This window comes from Nilaparvata lugens, chromosome 3 (genome assembly GCF_014356525.2).
Source record: "Nilaparvata lugens isolate BPH chromosome 3, ASM1435652v1, whole genome shotgun sequence".
NCBI lineage: Eukaryota > Metazoa > Arthropoda > Insecta > Hemiptera > Delphacidae > Nilaparvata > Nilaparvata lugens.
Window position 1 is genome coordinate 84,836,273 of NC_052506.1, and position 22,237 is coordinate 84,858,509.

Consider the following 22,237-nt stretch of genomic DNA (forward strand, 5'->3'; position numbering starts at 1 on the left):
AGTTTACAATTATTCTGAACGGTTTGCAACTCACATTTCAGCCTTTTCAATTGGAAGCAGGAAGTTGTGATAGAGGCCCTGCAGTTCGTTGACATGTGCCTTCTCCGATTCGATGAGATCCTTGAGCACAAAACTGCGGTAGGCCTTCTGCTTGGCGGCCCAGTCGGTCGACTGACTCTTCGACAGACTGAGACTGTCACCTGAAAAATTGGAAAAATTAACATTGATTGAAAAAAATTCAAAAACATTAGAGAGACTGTCACCTGAAAAAAATACATTGCATTGAAAAACAAAAACATTAGTGAGAATTATAGTCTTGAATTAGACTGTTGACAATGACATTTCAGTTTTTGATTTTTTTCAATACATTGTTCCGGTTGCACAAAAACCGGTTAAATTTTAATCGTGATTAATCCCACGAGTACCAATCAGAGAAGCCGTCTTATCAAAAAGGCCTTCTCCGATTTGTTCTCGTGAAATTAATCACGGTTAACATTTAACCGACTTTTGTGCAACCGGGCCATTGTATTGAAAAAAATCAAAAACAGTAGAGAGAATTATAGTCTTGTATTCGACTGTTGACAATGAATCCCATGCGATTTATTTATTTATATTTTTTACAAAGAAGCACTGATTGGGAGAGAAAAACTAAGGATACTCCTTGTACTATTTCTCTCCCAAATTTAGATAACATTTTAAAAGTCCAAAATAGGTTTATGATTTCACTTTACTAAAATTTAGTCCATTTTCACTTAAAAACAACGAAAACTAAGATTTTTAAATTTTGACGGTTGAAAAACAGATTTGAGAACATGCTTCAGTCAGTGAGTTGATATTTCATATTTTTCACAATTAATATAGTCTGCGATTCATCATTCCAGTTTTGAAACTTGATGAGAATTATAAATAAAAATTCTTAGCTAACTTGCCCACCAATGAAGTGCTTCTTACTTTCCTTTCAAACTGTTGTATTGCTTCTATTCTCATTGTATGAACCACTTTAGCTGATTCTCTTCAATAAATAATCATAAATTGTGATATTCACATTATAAATTCAGTGGAAATGACAGGACTACAGGGTTGCCACTTTTCTATATTTCCACCGCCTTCTAGAGTCGCTAACATGATTCAAGTCATCCGGTGTATCTGATATAATATTTATTGTTGATTGATGTTGCTAAAAATCAATCATATTTCCTAAAATGTATGAATGCTGGGCTACTTTATTGTATTTGTAGAATAGAATTATATTTGAAATTTATTTTCAAAACCTGATGATGGTGTGATCACCGAAACTAGTAGTTATAATTTGTATTCTTATTTCTTCTTCTTCTTACAAACAAGGATTAGGCTTTAACCTGTTCCGACTCACATCTAGCCAATTATTCAAATAAATATAAAAAATCCTATTATTGCCACCGCTTGCGTGGTCTGCCAACATCTCTTTTGCCTACTGGCTGATAATTATAGACTTTAAATGGTATTCTTTCAGCTGACATTCTTTGAGCATGCTCCCTCCATTGATGCCGATTCTCCGTAACTCTTTCATTGATGCTGCAGATTTTCAATTCTTTCCTAATATCTTCATTCCTGAAATCATCTCTTCTGTTACATCCCTTGGTTCTTCGGAGAAATCTCATCTCGGCTGCCTGCACTCTACTTTCAAGTGGCTTCGTACTAACCCATGATTCACTACCATAGAGGAGGACTGGAGCGGCCATTACCTTATAAAATTTCATAATTGTATCTGTTTCTGTATTCTTATTTTATTTATTAATTTCAAAGGGTAGGCTACTATCATTCTATTTTATCAATAATATGTCATACATCGGGAAAATATGTTTTTCCATTTTCTCTATTGAGATAAAATATTTAGTTAAAATGTTGTAAATGGCTATCGATCTGTAATCAAATTCAAGACAAAACTAGTCCTATTAATATACACTTTTTTATATTCATCACGGAATTATTGCAAGTGATACAAGTATAAGTTTTGAAAATGATTGATGATCTGTAATGAAATTTGAAGGCTATTTCACACCTCCGTAACGTTGCTTGAAATATGGTACGACTTTAAAGGGCCGGTTTCCGAGCTCGGGATTTAGCTCTAGAAGTTCTAGACCAGACTTTAAACAGCTGAAGTCAGAAATTGGCTTTCAGAAACAGGGCGTAGTCGTAGTTTCTACGACAATCTTCATTTTTTCATTTCTATAATTGGAAACTTTTTTCCTTGACGAAATGAAACAGTCCTAAATAATCAATTCAAAATAGCTGAATTCAATTTTCTAGTTTCTTAAAATTAATTTAAACGTGGACTGTGACTACGCCCCGTTTCGGAAAGCCAATTTTCTGACTCCAGCTGTTTAAAGTCTAGAACTTGACTAAATCCCGAGCTCGGACACCGGCCCTATGGCCCGCCGCAAAGTGGACCCACGCTAATCCACGCCACTCCAACCCACGTCAGGCCGGCGTGGTTTGGAGGGTTTACGCCAAGCCGGCGTGAACCATTGTTATAGCAATGTATTTAGCAATGTATTGCTATAGCAATGGTTTACAAAACATCCAACGGCGTGGGTTGTAGTGGTGTGGATTAGCGACCTTACACATCGATCTCCTAGTGTTAAATCCACTCTACGCTAATTTGTAATGGACAGATTGATTAGCATTAAGTGATACATCGGCTGAGTCTTTCAAGAGACGAATTTTAAACTACGCTACGGCGATATGGAATCAGCTCAAGAACCAATTCATATAATTAATTTTATTTCTGTTTCTATATCTATTTGACTCTTCTACCATACAATCTAGATGAATTTACATAGATTCATGCTATATACATAGATTCTATCTGTATTCTAAGCTTCTAACATAACAAGCGATTCCAACATACTCCCCAGATTGATGGTAGAAAGGGCTGCCCTAGAGCGCAGAACTACTAAGATAAATAATTATACTGGAGGTATAGTGAGTTCCACGTTATAATGGCAGTGGAGAAAGATAGGAGAAAAACGTTGCCGAACCTCTGTCTTGTCAATGCCTTCTATAGACGGTAGCTGGTACAGGTTTATTGATGTTATATTAACCGTTCATTCTCGTTTAAAATAATCAATTATATTTTATTAAGCAAGAAATTATATTTTTCAAAAATGTCATAATAAATTTCCATAATTAATATAAAATATTTTGTTAATTGATTATTAATTCTACATTGTTAAAAGACGATCTGGCAACAGAGCAAGTTGAGAAAGATTGCGCTATTCGCTTTTTTGAATGATAGACAATGATAGCAATACCATTGCTAATCAAACACTGCCATTATAACGTGGACCTCACTATAGAGCGCAGAACTACCAAGCTAAATAACTTTCAAATTCAAATTTATTTCTCAAAAACATACACAATTATAATAATATAATAATATAATATTATAATATCTGAAAATAATACAAGAAAATTACAATTAAATATATAAAATGATCCCAAAACTGCAGTATATTTTTTATGTCCATCTATGATTAAGTAGTAGTCTACAAGGTAAAACCTGTGCGTGGACCTAAGTTGCAGTAATATAAACTAAGAAATTAAACTAAAATAAAAACAAAGATTATTGGAATTTACACAAAATATAATTTTGTAGATTAGTAGAAGATGAAATTAGATAAAAGTTAGTAACACACAATAATTATTATTCTATAATAATAAAAACAAAACATAAAACAAGAAACAGTTGGTGCCTAGAAGATTTTTTCTTCAGTTTTATTTGATCTTATCCATTCCTCAATCAAGCAATTTAGTTTTTTGCTCCGGCTGGTATTGGCAACAAAATGAGTAGGAACAAGATTCATTATCCTCTGTGATAAGTAAGTGAATTGTCTTCTACATACATTCAAATCCATCCTGTCTTGATGGAATGTTTCTCTAGTAGGACGTAAATTTAAATTCAAGTTTCTTTCACGAAGAAGAAATTTAATTTTATTCTTCTAATATATATTATCAAGTTTTTTATGTACAGCTGTCGAACAGTAAGTACTTTGAATTCATTGAAAAGATTGCTTGTGGGATAAAGTCTGGGTTTATTTACTTTAACTTTACTGGAGGTATTCATTTAATGAATAAAATATTGCAACAGAGTGCAATTGAGGTTAAAAATGAGATGAAAATGAATGTGGAGTGGACTCACTGTTTGGTTTGTACTCCTTGACATAGTTGGAAGGAAACCAGGCGGTCTTTTCTCCAAACGTCCCCTCCCACCAGCCCCCCTCCTCGGTTTGTGTCACCGTTATGATGTCGCCTTTTTTGAAGCACAACTGCAATCGCAAACAAACATTTCAATTTATTTAAGAAATACATAACATTGAAAATACAAAGGCATGAAAGTCTTTTTGAAGCACAACTATTTATATGCAAACAGGAATGTCATTTTTTTCATATTCAACATGCAAAAAAAATAAGGCATTAAACAAGTTTTTAATTTAAACATGATTTTTGTGTGTTTGAATTATTGACCGAGCGAAGTGAGGTCTAAGTTTCAAGTCGACGGTTTGGCATTTCTCTTAATGTTCAAATGTTTAAATGTTTATATGTTGCGCATTTAAGGCGAAACGCGGTAATAGATTTTCATGAAATTTGAAAGGTATGTTCCTTTTTTAATATTGCGCGTCGACGTATATACAAGGTTTTTTTGAAATTTTGCATTTCAAGGATAATATAAAAGGGAAATGGAGCTTCCTTCATACGCCAATATTAGAATAAAAATCAGACTTTAGAATTTTTCATCATAAATCAGCTGACAAGTGATTACACAGATGTGTGGAGAAGCCAGTCTTCTATTGCTGTATTTTCATAAGGTCTATAGTTTCAATCAGGTACTTGTGGATGATAATACTGCGTGAGTTCTACTGTTTACAGAACTACTAGTAGATAATTGAGTGTGCAATTGAATAATGCTGAAGTGACACATAACCTAGCTACATTTGGACTGTTGTGTAAATTGAAATTGGAACCGTTTTGGACGGAAGCCTGTGGTACTTTTCTTCAAGTTGTATAATTCTGAATGATTAAATAGATAAATAAAGACTCTTTTGCCCAGTTGCACAACAGCTGATTAAATTTTAACTGTGATTAATTTCACGAAAGGCAATCAGAGAAGGCCTCTTAAAAAAGACGGTTTCTCTGATTGGTTCTCGTGAAACTAATCACGGTTAAAATTTAACCGGCTGTTGTGCCACCTGCACTTTGAAGCACAACTGCAATAGCAAAGAACAACAGTTTCCTTTTTTTACATATAAAAGTAATTTTTTATTGAATAGAGGAAACAATACAATAGTCAGAAAAGGAAAAACAGGCTATTGACCAAAACTTCTTCTCAAGGACACTTTTTAATAAGGACAGCCTTTGTAAAGTAATGAGGAAACTGTTTTCAGATTGTAATTCATGTCAAGACAACTGGATTCTTGCATATCAGTAGGTATCAGTGATAACAGTGGATGAGTCCGGTACAATAACAATATTATTCCAATAAGTTCAAACGAGACTATTCCCATGTAGCCTGGCAAAGTCCCATTGGAACCCATGCAAATGATATTTTTACTGTAACTGACACGTCTACTGATACAACTGATGTATGGGTATCTAACTTGAACCAAAATAGTGTGTCATTGTTGAAACAATTAGAAAGTGATGACATATTATGAGAGAAAGAAGAATTATTTTTAAAATTGTTGTTAAAAAACAATCTACCTATATAAATAAAAATCGAGCCTCAAATTTTAACATTCAATAACTTTTTTATGTATGCACCGAATTTGATGATTTATTTTAGTTGTGTTCGTTATGTTCAGGACCAGGTTTAAGACCTATTAAATTTATAATCCGACTTCAGGACTCTTTCCTAGGGTCCTTCAAAGTTGACATGTAATCCTTAAGGGAGAAGATTTGTGAGCTGGCCACACACAGAAATAAAAATCAGCTGTTATAATCATTGCGTCAAAAACAGCCGTCGGCAGATAGTAGACAAGAGTGTGAGCTGCACCATAACCACCCATGTATTTCATTCTAAACGCCCTGACTAAAAACAAAATGACTGTTTTTTATGTAACCATTCAGCAGTGCGGCCTCAGGTTAGAGACTAAGGCGGGATGCACACCGGAGAAACGCATTTCGTGAAGCCCTCTTTCATGAAACTTGTTTCATGCAAACCGTTTCACTCTCGCATGCATACAAAAGAAACGTTGCCTGCTTAATCTTATCAGTCGATTGCGAGCAACTTTCGTTTCACGTTTCCTGAAACTTTTTTCACGAAACGCGTTTCTCCGGTGTGCATCCCGCCTTACATGCTTTAAAGAGATTGCTTTGTTTCGAATAATTGTGCTGTCTTCGGTGTTCAGAATTAATTGATTCTTAGTAAATTATTTATTTTGCAGTTGTAAAATTATCTATATAAATAAATGCCGCATCTCGCCTCCTCAGGTGTGCATCCAGCTAAAGTTTGTCATGATATGCGAACTATTTGGCGGTACGAAGTTCGCCGGGCCAGCTAGTAACAAATAATAACGTGGTTTCAAATGATTCTTCAAGAAAACTACAATAATTAGAACAGAGAATGTTTTTTTTATTGTTAGAAAAATATAATAATTTTGGAATGAAGATATTCTAAAGGTTCATTTAAGAGTTAGGACCAGACCGTACTTTCAGGCGTTTTCTTCAGGCGACAACCCAATCAGTTAATCGGAGAGATTCCTGCCCTGCCGACACTAAAAACACCGTTTGAAACAACATTTGAAAGAACGCTTAATATGGTCTGGCCCATGGTCTGGTCTACCTCTATGGAAGTAGGTGAAAATCCTATACAGGTGGAACAATATGGAAGTTATAAAAACCTTGAAATTGTAGACTGATCCAATTCGTTATCCAAATATTCAGCAGCACTCTGTGGGTGGTTATCGGTTTTTGTTTTGAAACAAATCAAGACGTTCGAAATTAGAATCGGTTGTTTAGTTCGGTTTTCTTTTCTGGACGATTTTTAAACAGTCTTAGTTTTTAGCAGTCCGTATTTGTTGATATTGGCCTAATGCCATGTTGTGCTCTACATGCTCAATAAATTGACAGTCTCTCTGTGTTTGGCCAATGTTTTTGCATTCTAAACAAATGGTTTGTTTTCGCATTGATACTGCTTCTAGCACAGTTTTACTGTTCTATTAAATCTCAACAACTTCTGGCTAAATCTTATTGATTATACCTGTAATGTTCAACAAGAGATACTTCCTGATGATATAAGATCCAATAAAACATTACAAATAATATCAAAATAACTAATTTTTAGTTTTTTTATATGTATTTGCCACAGTTTCATACATGGCAAAATGTATCAAACTAAAGACTAGTATAAGTTTAAAAAACGTCAATATTAGATCTCTTTTGGTTTATCAACTGTGGTACAGAATAGCTGTAATGATGATAAAATTTGGTTTCAATAGAAATGTAGAAGAATAATATTGTCACATAACCTCTATTTGAGCTGCGTTTACACCAGAGTTATTAACAAGATGTTAATAACTTAATATTTATAGATTCTATAAGATTGGACATAACTTATCATACGCATGATGAACATATGTGTTTGTCAAGTTCCGTTTAATCTAATAGAATCTATAAGAATTAAGTTATTAACATTTTGTTAATAACTCTAGTAGTGTTAACAATCTCATAGATGTAATGATGATAAAGTTTGGTTTAAAATTTTGTTAATAACTTTGGTGTAAACGCAGCTTTAGACTTCACATAAAAATAATAGGGAGAAAGATTTTAGGCATAGTTTGTTACTACTTGTTTCTCATTGTACTAAATAATAACAAATACATATTAGAATACAGTAATGTGCTTGAGTAATAGGAGAGACAAAACACAATTTAGGAATTATAGAAGATAAATCGTTTGAGTATGAATAAATCTGGGTTTTCGTTTGTGCGTGAATGCCGTTGTCGACCACGACAGGGAGAGAATCTCAGATTGGGTAGATTTCAATTTGTCTACATAACCTAAAAGATTATGTTCAATAATGTTTTAATGGGGCAGGTTGAGCTTATACTTTTTATACTTTTAAATGGCAATATGTAGCCCAGATATTATTAGAAATGTTTAATTCTTCAATAATAAAGACAAATAATGAAAAGTTATTTGATCAGCTGTTTTAGCACACTTGAAATTTCGACAATATGAATGTCAACAATGCTTGTCGTCGTCGAAATTTACGCACAAACGAAAATGCACCTTTAGGGTGAATCCCGAACCAATAAAAATGTAATTTTTAAAACAAGAATAACTCAAGACGCAACAAATGGCATGCTTCAGTTTTTTTGGCAGTTGCATTGACCATGAACAGAATCGAAATGTTATCCAAAAATAAGCACGCATGCAAAGAGTCAAAGCACTCCCTAATGAACCACTCCAACCTTGAAAATTCAATACGAAAGGTTTGAATGAGAATATCGTCAATGAGTATCCATTATTTAATAAGCAAGTAACATACTATATTAATTCGAATGGCGTATTTCTACTAGTTTTTGTTGTTTATATAAAGAAGTTTTTAAAACAAAAGGGTACTATGCAATTATTTTTTATTGATTCATACAACAAGTGCATCATCAAAAATGATAGGGAGAGAAAAAAAAGGCAACCTTGTGCTATACCTCTCCCAAATTTAGATGAGGTTACACATAGTCAGAAATAGGTTAAAGCTGTGTTTACACCAAAGTTAATAACTTAGTCCTTATAGATTCTATTAGATTGAACATATCTTATCATGCACATGATGAACATATATATATATATATATATATATATATATGCGTTTGTCAAGTTCTGTTCAATCTAATAGGATCTACAAAGCTACGTTTACACCAAAGTTAATAACAAAATGTGATTCTATTAGATTGAACATATCTTATCATGCACATTATGAACATATATATATATGTTTGTCAAGTTCGGTTCAATCTAATAGGATCTACAAAGCTGCGCTTACACTAAAGTTAATAACAAAATGTTAATAACTTAGTCCTTATAGATTCTATTAGATTGAACATATCTTATCATGCATATGATGACATATGTGTTTGTCAAGTTTGTATAAGGATAAGCTATTAACAAAATGTTAAACTTCAAAAATCAACTTTTATCCTAGTTAAATAGCCTTCTATAGTGAGGTTCACGTTATAATGGCTGTATTTGATCAACATTGGTGTTGCTATTCTAAACCCAGCTTAAGTCTTGTAGTTGTTCACTTCACAAAATTTTCAGTTCTTCATTATTTTCACAAAGTAGATTTTTTAATTTAAAAGCTTTGAAACCAAACATAGAAGAAACATTTCACATTAGTATCTATTGAATATTGTTTCAATTCGACACTTTCTTGTGAATAAAAATTGAAAATTTTCCTATTTTTTTTTTTATTCCTACAGTGTTACTGGATAGTTTTTTTTATAGTATCACAAGTATCACCCTCTACTTCTAACGAAATCGGTGGTGTCTTTGAAAAATGAAGGGCACTAGTGATTCTATAAAAATTGTTCTCTGAGCAATGAGCAATCAGGTAACTTGAGTACACAATTATTAGGACACAGCTTCTTTCATTATATCCCTCCTTTCATCATATGATATTGATTATTGGAAAATATTATAATAACCTATCCCATGTAAATAGGATAAAGCCAATTGATCGTTCATTTTTTGGTATTGGGGATTCCATCGGAAATTGCTACAGTACTTTTAACTGATATTATTAATTCACTATCAACATGAAATTAAAACTTCAAATGAACTTGTTATTGGGTCAAAGTTATAAAATAAGTAAAATTCATAAGTAAATGAATAAGATAGCGACGAGCTTCATTTTTATATTTTCCTCAATGAGAATTAAACATCAAAATCAACTTTTATCCTAGTTAAATAGTGTTCTATAGAGAGGTCCACGTTATAATGGCAGAATTTGAATAACATTGGTGTTGCTATTCTTGCCTATCATTCGACAAACCAGATAGCGCTATTCTTTTCAAACTCTCCAACGTTGCCAAATCGGTTTTTAAGAATGTGAGAATATAATTAACAGAATATTATTTAATCTCAATCATGAAAATTTATTATTAAATCATTGAAAAATATTTTTTCTTGACAATAAAATATAATAATTGATTATTAAATGAAAAATACTAAGAAATTGTCAAAAAAAACACAGATTTATTGATACTTAGAAAGACCAGTTTCGGTTATTGTAGTTATCAATAAATCTGTGGTTTTTTGACAATTTCTTAGTCTTTTTCATTTAATATGAATAATTATTACCACAATATCAACTTCTCAACTACACAAAAAGTAATTGATTATTTTTAACAAGAATGAACAGTTAATCGTACATCAAATATACCAGAATCTTCTAAAGAAGGCAGTGACAATGTAGAAAATCGGCATCGTTGTTCTCCTATCTTTCTCCACTGCCTTTATAGCGTGGACTTTGCTATTTATTTTTCATTTCATGTTCACTAATCTCAATTTGATTTGCTTATCATTGAAACATGCTATTATTCAAAAATCCAGATTTCAATTCTCATTGAATAGTCTGCTAGTAATTATCAATTTCATTCACAAGCCATTTCAGTATATTTTACAGTGTAAATGAAAAATCCTTCATATTTTGCTCATTAATCTTTAAATAATGTAAATAGCAGTACCGTATGATTGCAATTAAAAATAGAACACTTACTTCATCATTATTGCGTCCCTTGAAGGAGTAGAGAGCCTGAACAAGATGAGGCTGGTCTTCGCTGGCCATTTTCTGTCATTTGCGGTCGAAAAATATTCTGAAATAAGAATTTCCCGGTCACAACTTATTTTCAATCACAAAAATCAAACTTTGTAACTCAAAATTTCAAGTGTCACATTTTTCAAGCCACAAATTGAGTGTCACTACTTCACAAAACTGAGTTCAAATTAAAGTATAAGTCGATAAACCTAGAACAATATTAATTTTTACTGGATGATGACCACATAAATGTTTGTGGGTACCGAGATTATTTGATCATAGAACCAGGCGCTTTACGGAATTCGAACCCACTACTGTTTCGGCAGCAGGTAATCTAGGGTTGATGGCGCCTTATCCACCATTATTTAGCTCTATCGCGCTTTATTCTGTTTCACTTCTATTTCAATTTTTGTAACAAGCTTTACCACTTATTTAGGTGGGAGACATTTGTGATAGTGGAATTTCAAGGTTGGATACGAATCCAGGTAGAGTTCATCTACAACTTGAAAACCATCTCCACATTCCCGACTTTAAAGATATCTCTTCAAAACGGAAAACTACGAAAATATTTTTTTTTACTTTTCCCAAAGTTATCAAGACCTATTAAGGTTGAAACCAAAGTTCAAAGTGTCACAAAACTTACACTTTCACCGCACTAATAGTTATTCAAATTTTTCACCAACATAAACTAGGTAAATCAAAAATGAACTCAAAGTAAAATTCAAAGTGGAGTATTGAATCAACCTTACAACACGACACAGTTCCTAATAGTAGTTGAATGAGTACATTTGAAGGATCAACTCTAGTTTGAGAGCGTTCTAAATAGTGATTCTCAAATTCTACAGAATTCTTGGCAGTGGGTATCTAAATAGTTTTGGCAATTTACCAAATCACTTACATCCTCTCCTTTCTCTCTCTCTCTCTCTCTCATACACATTCTCTATCTCTCTCTGGCACATACCTATTCATGAGAGCATGGACACTCTTTACAAACTTGCATTCTCATTTGGCCGAGAAGCTCGGGTTGAAAAATGTGTTTACTAAAAATGAACAATACTCACAGATAATTTCGATGCAATTTAAAATATTTTCTACATAATTTGGATGCAATTTAATTTATTTTCTACATAATTTGGATGCAATTTAAATTATTTTCTACTAGCAGGTAACCCGTGCTCCGCAAGGGTCTAATTTACAACTTGAAAAACTGAAATCTTGAAGAATTTGAAATAGGCCTATAACCATAATCGGTGAATGAAGAATCAATAAACAAAATTTTAAGTTTTTCAGTCTAGTAGTTCAGACGTGATGATGCGTCATTCATGAATTTCCTATTTTGTACGTGTATAAACCAATTCTTTCCTTTATTATATTATAGATTTCGATCTATAGTCTCTCCATAGGTCAAAATTTAATTAATAAACTTTTCAATAAGTAGCAAAAATAGTCCTTCCTTGAATCTTGATGCATGAGCCGAGAAAAAATATGCTTGAGCATCACTAGAGATGTGCTTGCTAAAAATCATCAATTAATTTGAATGATTCTCTATCTAGATCTATACATTCTCTCCAAAGTTCAAAATTGTAATAAAGCTGCGTTTACACCAAAGTTATTAACAAAATGTTTATTATTCGGCCTCATAGATTCTATTAGATTAAACGGAGCTTGACAAACACATATGCACATCATACAAATGACAATATATATGACACATCATATATCAACATGTGTTGAGTTATGTTCAATCTAATAGAATCTATAAGGACGAAAAAAATAAACATTTTGTTAATAACTTTGGTGTAAACGCAGCTTAAGTAACTTTTATAATCAAATATTTCTTTATTGAATCATAAGGTTATGACGTGAGTAGGCCAAAGTGAGAAGTGATACACTAAATGGAAAGATAATAATTTATGACTACTCACATACACAGTATGTGGTCATAATGTTATCATGTATATTATATTACGTTGTCATAGTTGATGTCAAGTCGACTGCTACACATTAATTATTAGAATTTACAAAGTTTCCAGCATTTAGAATTTTATTTCATCCAGCAAACAAAAGTTATCTGAATAAGGAATTTCCGTTTTCATCCCCCACAAAATTGATTAGTTCTTACATTTTTCATAGATCTAATTCGATACGATCTCATTTCAACTCCATTCTTTGTTTAGTTATATATTTATAATATATATTATATGTATAATTACATATTGAATCAATAAATTATATGGATGAGTTCGTTATTGTAATTGTAGCCCAAAATTTCATTCAATTTGTATAAATGAAGAATTTAAGAAGGCCCAGCTCAACCTCTTTAATATGTTATTTGTTTGCACAATTCAATAATTACTAAGAATGAAAACAACTGGACAATTGAAATTCAATAAATTTTATCATCAATCACAAACCGTACAATCAACTCCGAGATTCTGAAAACAGTAAAACAACTGCAGGGAAAATCGTCTTTGGAAAAGAGATAGGTCACAAAATCTGGCACATAAACAAATTCAGTCGATTCCACTACTCTCAAAAACGGCTCAATTTCCTTATCGAAGTCAAACAGCATCCATTCAGGGAATTCAGACGTGGAATATAGGGTTTTTATGTAGGATGTCATTATTTCTAGAGGCACTAGAGTAGTCCAATCACAGTATTTCAGTCGTCTAAAAAATGGTAGATATATTGTTTCGAATAGAACATACTCGTCAGAGTTGTTGTTTGATTTGTCTCTGTTTTCTTCATCGTCTTCATCTTTGAAGCGTAGAGATAAATCGTTTCCAAATTCTCTTTCAATCTCAACAGCTTCAACAACATCACTAACCATTTCATCAACGATCATTTCGGTTATCTTACGCCCAGTGTCGATATGATCGGTGTACATCTGTTCCAGATACTCGTCCTGTTTGTACACAATCACACACCGTCCCAAAATGTATGTCAAAGCCTTACCGAAACCCACGATCGGATCCAAATCTTTACAAAACGCCAACAACAGAGCCGAATAGTTGACTTGCTCGTCTCCGTTTTGGAACAACTTAGCCAGGAACCGTTTCACCAAGATTAAGAACAAATTGTGTTTGGGACTTTTGGGGAGTTCTCTCTCGAACCATAATGTGGTTTCCATGAAACTGTCCAAGCTGACAACTTCCAGATTGTTTTTATCGAGAGCAGCGAACTGTAGTTTGGCATCAAGGATATCCTCGGCGGTGGGAAAATCCATTTCAAGCGATATCACTATCAAATCGCGCCAGTCACACATTTCCGACTCGCCGAACAGCGTGTTGAACATTTTGTTCAGTTTAGCCGTTGTTAAACGGTCCCAGAACCATGTTCCCCGATACGCGGTGCGACTCACGTCTTTGAAGAACTCTATTAGGATCTGTTTGGGGATGAGGCCGTCCGGGGCCAACATTGAAAACCTCAAATAGAGTACCTCCAGCTGCGCCAGAGATAACTCTGTACTCTCATAATCCACTTCTAGAATTGGAGGTAAAGGTTCCGGATCTGGTTCCACCTCAGGTGTGAGTATCCTAACATAGAAATCTGTGTGATTATAATAAACTTCCGCTAGAATATGAGTTTTCTCCTCGATTGCCGTTCCAAACAGTTTGCGAATTTTGCGCACACACTCTGCCTCCTCACAATGAATCCTCTCAGATTCCTCCAAAAACTCACTGAAAATTTCCCGAAACTGTTTTTCAAACTCCAAAATATAATTGACAGCTTTCACCTTCAACAACTCTACCCTGAAATGAGCTCGCTTTGTTTCTACACGCAATGCATCCAACCATTCATGGAATACTTTTTTAATACTCTGACAGTTTTTCTCGGACTCCATCTGCAGCTCCAACGTTTTATCCGAGATCATCTTATCTTCATCAAGTTTCTTCGTCTTGGACTTTCTCTTATCTTTTGCACTCATAGCTCTCACCTCCTTCACTGCATTATCCAACCTTTTCCTTTCTTCAGCAAGCAGCTGACTCTCGGTAGCTATCATCACCGCTTCACATGCCTCTCTCGCTCTGAACATGTTCACCAGCACATATTTCACCTTCTCTTCAATAATTGATTTGAAAGTCACCTTACCATCGAGGAATAGTTTTTCAGTGGAGCCATCCTTGTTATCCACATTGATAGGATGTACAGCGTTGGTTAGTTTGAGAGGAACATTCAACCCTAACAAGTAATAGTCCTGAAGGAGTTCCAGGGTCCTGGTAAACCGGGTGGCCTCAGCTTGCAATACAACCAAAAACCCTTCACTCATTGCTGACAAGTGATGCCTGTCCCATTCCTGTGCAATCAGTTTCTCCCTAACCTCAAGAGCATTCCTCCTTTTATCATCACTCAACTCGGTGAGTGTCCTCTCCAGAACAGAAGTGCGACGGTGGGCTTCCAGTATCACATCGTCCTCTAGAAGTAATGCCAGATTAATACTGTTGTAATCGTTCAACAACTTTGTAACCAACTCTTGACGATTGTCAGGTTTGGTGAAGCAGGACTCCATAGCCTGTCTAACCATGAGAAAATAAGGCGCCACAGTTCTCTCGTGAACTCTCATCAGATACAGAGAGTCGTGAAGAGTGTTCAGATAGGTGTTAGTCATCATCTCCCACAGCTCGGCTAGAGAAACGGCGTGACCCGCTTGTAGGAGCAGATCAACATACTGTGGCGTCAAATCCGAACTGGGACGGTTCGAGTCAAACAGAAACGAATCGTTCATACTATTCAACGCAGTCATACTGTCGCAGTACACCTGTGAAGTATTCGACATTTTCACGGCCAACCTACTACTCTTACTATCATCTTCACTTTGTTTATCTTGTTTATCAGATCCATCGATGATTGACAGGACAGTCTCATCGACAGACGACATCCCAGTCACCAACAGTTGTACCAACGAGTTCAGTGTATCCAAATCTAGATAGTTGTAGAAAAACTCGTTGCGTATGTTCTCGTTGCGGTAGAATGTCTCCAAAGTGGGTGCTCCAAAGTTCGACGGTTGCTGCAGTAACACATCGAAGTTGATGTGGTCCGATTGACGAAGGCTGGACGGTTTGAACGACTGTTTTGCGTGCTGGGCCATCTTCCCACCTTGGAACGATCTCAACTTCTTCATCGGCACAAAGCTGGTGAAGTAGGTTGTGAACAAACTATTGCCGTAGGTATTGTTCTGGGGGTTGAGGAGTAGTTTAGAGTACTTAAGCTCGTCGTAGCGAGATGTGACACTGCTCTCTTTGGTGGACACACTACTGCCGAAGCTTGTATCCGAGATGGTCTCTTTCAAACGGTAGGGGAACCGGTTGGCCGACAGGGTATACTCCAACACACTGGCGTGGAGCAGGGTCGAGGGGAAGTTAACAATCACCCACCCCTTAATTGTTTCCCTCTTTTTACTCTGCACATAGGCGACAATCGCATCCACGATCAGTGCCACTTTGATATCACTGCTTGTCTTCATATTTTCCAACAGTTTTTTGCCGACAAACGCAGCTTCATTGGTGTCCTCCTTGAACTCCCGCAAATCTAGGTGCGACAACGAAGTCTGTACGCCACTGCTTTCTCTAATTATTACTCGCTTACAAACATCATTATCTAAACCATCACAGGTTGTGTTTTCTAGGATCGTAACAGTTTTTTCGGACGCCACTCGCAAATCAACTGATTGCCGATCCGGGGTGAACCGATGCATCAACTCTTCTTCACTGTCGACGAACGCCTCCACACAGAAATTGATGGCCGAGTTGATATCCACCAACAAAACACCTTGCTCGTGTAACAGTGATCTGAGTTTCTCCAGCAATGACTCATCGAAATCTACTACAATCGCTCGCACAGGATACAGAGGTAGGTCGGCAGGTTCGATCTTTTGTATGTAGGGGTATTTCACATCCAACAGCTTGTACACAATGTAGCTGAGTGTCTGCTGGTCTTCGCGCGTAACTGGTGCCAAATCCAAACGAGTGCCATCCTCGTTTTTCAACGACCAATTGCCTTCCAGAAACAGATAGTCGTCCATGTTCTGATTGCTGATCACATCCTGACGAACCCATTCTGTCTGCTCCTCGACCTCATCAACAACATCCGATTGTTCCTGCATAACATCAAATGTATCCAATTCATTTGCTTTGAAAATCGGTTGGTTTTGACAAAACAAACTCTTCCACTCTCTCATCAGACAATCCTTCACTCCACTTTTATACTGTCGTTGGTACTCAGATTTCTTCACAGCTATATCCACAATACACTCGACAGTTTTCAAAGATGCTGTGTACAGTTTTTCATACCAAAATTTTAGGTTATCAGCGTAGAGTCTCCAGTGTAACTCGTTGGTACGCTTTTTCTCACTCTGATAGTAGCCCAATCCTTCCGTAAAATATCTGGAACACTTATCCTCCCTCAGCTCATCCGACCCAAAATCGATTTTCCGCGGGTAGCACTTCAGCCGCGTTCTCTGCACCTGATCTTGATGCAAAATTTGATAAACTTTCGTGAACAACATCTTCTCATACCGGGACAACTTAAAAATCATCCCCGACAAATGATCGTCAAAAAAGTCGACATCCTCTTGTCTCAGCCGCCCCCAAAATCTGCCTCCACAACTCTTTCATACTCTTCCAGCTGTTTTACATCTTTGACTGACTTTTTTTGGGCGAAAACAATGTTTGCAATATACTCCAACGGTGGGTGAGGAAAATTGGATTTATCGCGGTAATCAAAAAATGAGTCTTCAAGTGGTGGTTCAAAAACGGGGCTGCATTTCGAGAATTGAAGAGTAGTGAATTCTTGTATACATTCATCTACACTCTCAGTATTTGTTGGAGGGAGTTTCTTATCAATATTACAAACCTTTCTCCCAATTTTATTCATATGCTTTTTAGTTACCTTCTCTTTCTCCTCGATTTTATTACATTGATTCTCGTTTTCAAGTTTTAAAGAATCGACAGATAGAGACTGCTCCAACCGAAGATTGCTGAATTCTTCAATACATTTTGTGACAGCATCAACACTAGGCAACTTTGTCTTCAAACTTCGAAGAGATTTCCTATTTTTCAATTTATCGTTATTATCAATTCCTTGTCTCCTCTCAACATCAGTCATATTAACATCTGGTGAGCGTTTCCTCTCAATAGGATGTTTATTATTATACCACTCAATAGTGTCGGCATTCTCCAACAACCTTCTATTGTAATCGTATCCCCCTCTACCGCGAATTCTATCACCCAAAGCTCTCTCATCAACTTTTGTCACCAAAAATCTAGAATTCTTAACAATTTTTGACAGTTTAGCCTGTTTTTCCTCACAATCAACAACGGGCAGCCCGCCATCAATCACCAGCAACGAGTACAAATTAGTGAGTATGGCAACACAAGTAGAAAAACAACCATCAGCAATTTTTTCGATCACATCTTCGTCGAAATTTACACCCAACACCTCAAGCCAGACACGAACTTGTCGCAAATTGTAAACACAGTCGAATTTTTTGTCGCCTGGTTTGAAATCTACTGTAAAATGCGGATTAACAACTTTGTAATCTGTTAAAATTCTTAACAAAAGACGTCCATCCCTCATTAATTGTCCCAGATTGTCAATGTCCACGCATATTCCGTCATTAAACAACCAATTCTTCAGTATCTCTTTCATTATAATCTATATTTGTGAGCTAAACAGGAATTAACAGAATACTTATAATTCAAACTATCAAAATGAGTTTGTGAAATTAGCAATATGTTATCATTGAGTGTACCTTTGCTCCATCTATTATGCATGTATCCAAAACTTGTGTACATGAAAACAGTTCTTAAAAAGCTCTTTGAATTAACAAACAATAAAAGGTGAAATGTAACCTAAAAAATATTTCAACACAAAAACACCTATTAACGAATGAACTAATTAACACCTATTGACCAACTTGAACTAATGATGCAATGTAACCATTACAACATGAACAGTTCATGATTATAATAATTATAGAATATTTAATCAGCTGTACTATTTTTTTTTTTTTTTTTTTTAATATTATTAGACTCCTTTTAGGTACTAATTTTTTTTGTTATGATAAATATGACCTGACATTTTTTTGCGAACAGGCTATACTAAATAATTTTGCTCTTTATAGGTACAAATTAAGTAACTATATTACCCAATATAATATAGTTACTGTAGGTACAACCAATTTGAGCAAAGTAATATAGTGACTGCAGAGTGCCAAATAATTGTCAAGAACTCTGTTTTGAGACCACTGTTTTTTTTTTCAATTTTGTCAATGACGTGAAGTGAGATCTAAATTATAGTGACAGTATTTGATTAAAATTGGAGTTGCTATTTTTGTCTATCATATATCAATTCGGATGGACACGTCAGTCAGTCCTGGCTGCCTAAAAAGCAGTCGTTAGGTCATGTCAGAGGCTCTGATATTGATCAGTTGCGACCTGAAAACTCTGACACCACACCTGAGCCAGCCAGATCACGCGATATTATCATATATGAGAAAGCCGATAAAGCTATCCTTTTCTACTTCTTCAAGGTTGCCAGATAGTTTATCAACAATGTACAAACATAGATAATTAAAATATTTTACCTCAATTAGAAAAAATATTACTTAATCATTGAAAAATACATTATCTTGACAAATAAAACATACCTATTTTCTAATTTTCAACAAAAAATAACAACTGTTATTACATCAGATATACCGTTATCAGCTATCTTTATAGAAGGCAATAGCAGGACAGAGAATCGGCAACACTCTTCCCCTATCTTTTTTCACTGCAATTATGAAGTAGACCTTACTATAGTAAGGGTTTATGGCAGAGCTGTTCTGTTATGCAGAACACATCTAATAATAAATTGTCTTGCTTCATGGAAGAAAATAGTCGTTTATGATCTACTTTTTTCCTAATTAAGTTAGGCTATTAATTTTCTGAATTTGCAGCATTAAAGAGTTTATTACAGTCTTGAATAGTAAGATGAGTTAACTTGAAAAATAAAGAAGATTAATCTTCCGGTAGTCGCGCCCTAGTCAATCACACGTGCAGTCGCGTGTTGTATTTTTTACAACATCCAATTTTTCAAGTGTTATACGTACTCTGTTTACTGTCAAAACATATTAATTAATAATTGTATAATAACTTTCTCCATCTTCTTGGATTATACTACGCCTATAAACATTTGGATAATTACCATTTCATAGCCCAATAAGGTAGGCTACATCAAGCGAAGCCATCAATATCTGTGTTATTGGTTTGTTTACAGCCCCCGTAAACAGTCTTTCCCTAAGTTATCTTATGCACAGTGCGGCGACTTATGCACTGTCGTGACTAAATGGCACCTAAAGACTGAACCATTGCTTGGTTGATACTGAAACTCAGTGGAGTGATAGAGGGAAAGTTTTGAAATGCATAGGTGACTCATTCACTGACACCACCCCATTCAATAGTTTTGTACAGCAAAAAAACTGAAACTGTTGTACTTTATACAACAGCGCGACTGCCGGAAGGTTAATGAAAAAAAATAATTCAATCAACTGACTGGAATATTATCATTTTTATTTCTATGAAAAAGCTTGGATATGCTAGGCTAGTAGACTTATATTTGCCTATGAACACTGCATATTCTGTAAATTGATTAAATGAATCGAATGTCATTTGTCATTATTTTTTGTTTCATTATAAATGAAAAACACTTTTAAAATAATGCAACAATACACTACCAATAACACAGAACAAAGTAACTAAATATTGTTAATTATAACAATTAATCTCTACGTCTCCGTCGTCTGCGGCCTCGATTACACCTACAGAAGAACACGTAGATTATGACAGCAATTGAAATCATTATGACATAAAACGGAATTGTCAGTGTAGTTTTGTACTTTGTATCACTCTTGCCAATGCGATAGGGAATCGGAACTGGTACAGGTACAGGACCATGATAAGAATCCTTTGTGGTCAACGTTGAACTTTTTATTGTAACTTTTGTAGTTTTTGGAACCTTTGTTGTCGATTTTGGTTTTGAGGTTAAACCCTTTTCAGTGGCCTTCAGTTTCAACGGTTGTTTGGTTAATGGTCGCTGAGACGTGCCTTTCTTCAATGAAAGTGTTGTTTTCAAAAGTTTTTTGGTAGTCTTGAATGTAGCTTTTTTGGCAGAAGCTAACTTTTTTGTTGTTGCAAGTGGCTTTTTTGTTGGTTTTTTAGTTGGTGTTTTTTTCTTTTGAGTAATACGTTTCTTCTTTACGGTTTTTTTGAAAGTAGGTTTCTTAGTAGTACTAGTTGGAGGCATGTTGTATTACGATAAATAATTAAAAAATAGAAGAAAAAATAATCAACCTACCCAGAGATGTTGTGGTTATGAAGTCATTTGCTTGTTCCTAACATTTGAAGTCTGCCTTCTTCTTCCTCAGTTTACAAAGCTGGTTTCGATTGATTACAGATAAGGAATACTTCAATTAATACTGGATTAAGCTAATAATATGCAAAACTAGTTCAAATCAATAAAAATTAAACTTTTCATAATATTTTTGTACCATTTCTTCACAGCTTCACATAAAGTTGGATGTTGGACATTTTGGACAAGTTATTCCAAGCCCAGTATTGTTGGGCGTGGCGCACTGATTCGTGCGAGGAAGGCCCTCACGCTCATGCCTCGGCGAGGCAGTGTGCACCCGTCAGTACGCGTTCCTCACATGCCTCATGTCTGATGAGCGAACACACATGTTGTATACAAACGGAACGTCTCTATTAAGGACTTTAACCTTAAGGACCTTCAACCTTTAAGAATAATTTCGGATTCTGCCCACAAGCCCGATAAGCCGGATCTCCGAAAATCACCATACATTCATGATTCATGATGAAATCATTAATTATATGAGACCAACACATCAATATGATGTAACCGACTCTCTAAAGTAACAAAGAATTCCAAAGAATTAGCTGTTTACTGCATTCCACGGTCAGTTTAATAGCCACAAACACTATGAGATTGCACTTTAGAATCATGCAAGTCGATGCTAGAGGATTCTCATCCTGGAAAGGAAAGTGGTTTGCATCATAATATATCATCACCATGCTTGGAGCATTGTTGCCTGCTATTCAGGAAGCTGGGAAAAGGAATCTCTATTCAGTCAATCATATGCTCCTGAAAGGCCAACTTCACACACTTCAAGTAAGAGGCCAGTTCCACAACTACATAAAGCTGTGCAAAGGAAAAAATATACTTTCTACTTGTGATGATGTGAATATGTAGGACTTTGATTTAAATACCGATATAGATAATCCAAAAGTTTTAAGACTGCTCATCCTTTATAAACAACATGAAAAGAACAAACTGGAGCAACAAGAAACATGGAAACTTTTGCAGCCTTTGTATAACTCTACAATAGTTGTTTGTGCAACTAGTGCGCAAAGTGACAGTTTGCTGCAAGAAACGTTTACGCATGAG

At 35.1% G+C, this 22,237-nt stretch overlaps 2 protein-coding genes across 2 annotated transcripts; both read right to left on the reverse strand.

The window, feature by feature from the left end:
• Positions 1-30: 30 nt before the first annotated feature.
• LOC120350293 (rho guanine nucleotide exchange factor 7-like) lies at positions 31-21,388 on the reverse strand. Its single transcript, XM_039422923.1, has 4 exons — positions 21,131-21,388; positions 10,757-10,853; positions 4,181-4,307; positions 31-200 (listed from the first exon to the last, which is right to left on the reverse strand). The coding sequence occupies exons 2-4, from the start codon at positions 10,823-10,825 to the stop codon at positions 31-33; spliced, it is 366 nt and encodes a 121-aa protein (XP_039278857.1). The 5' UTR covers positions 10,826-10,853; positions 21,131-21,388.
• Positions 10,832-21,079, reverse strand: LOC120350294 (sperm flagellar protein 2-like). Its single transcript, XM_039422924.1, has 4 exons — positions 20,599-21,079; positions 17,684-18,303; positions 13,504-17,258; positions 10,832-10,853 (listed from the first exon to the last, which is right to left on the reverse strand). Exons 1-4 carry the CDS (start codon positions 21,077-21,079, stop codon positions 10,832-10,834), a joined length of 4,878 nt encoding a protein of 1,625 aa, XP_039278858.1.
• Positions 21,389-22,237: the final 849 nt, after the last annotated feature.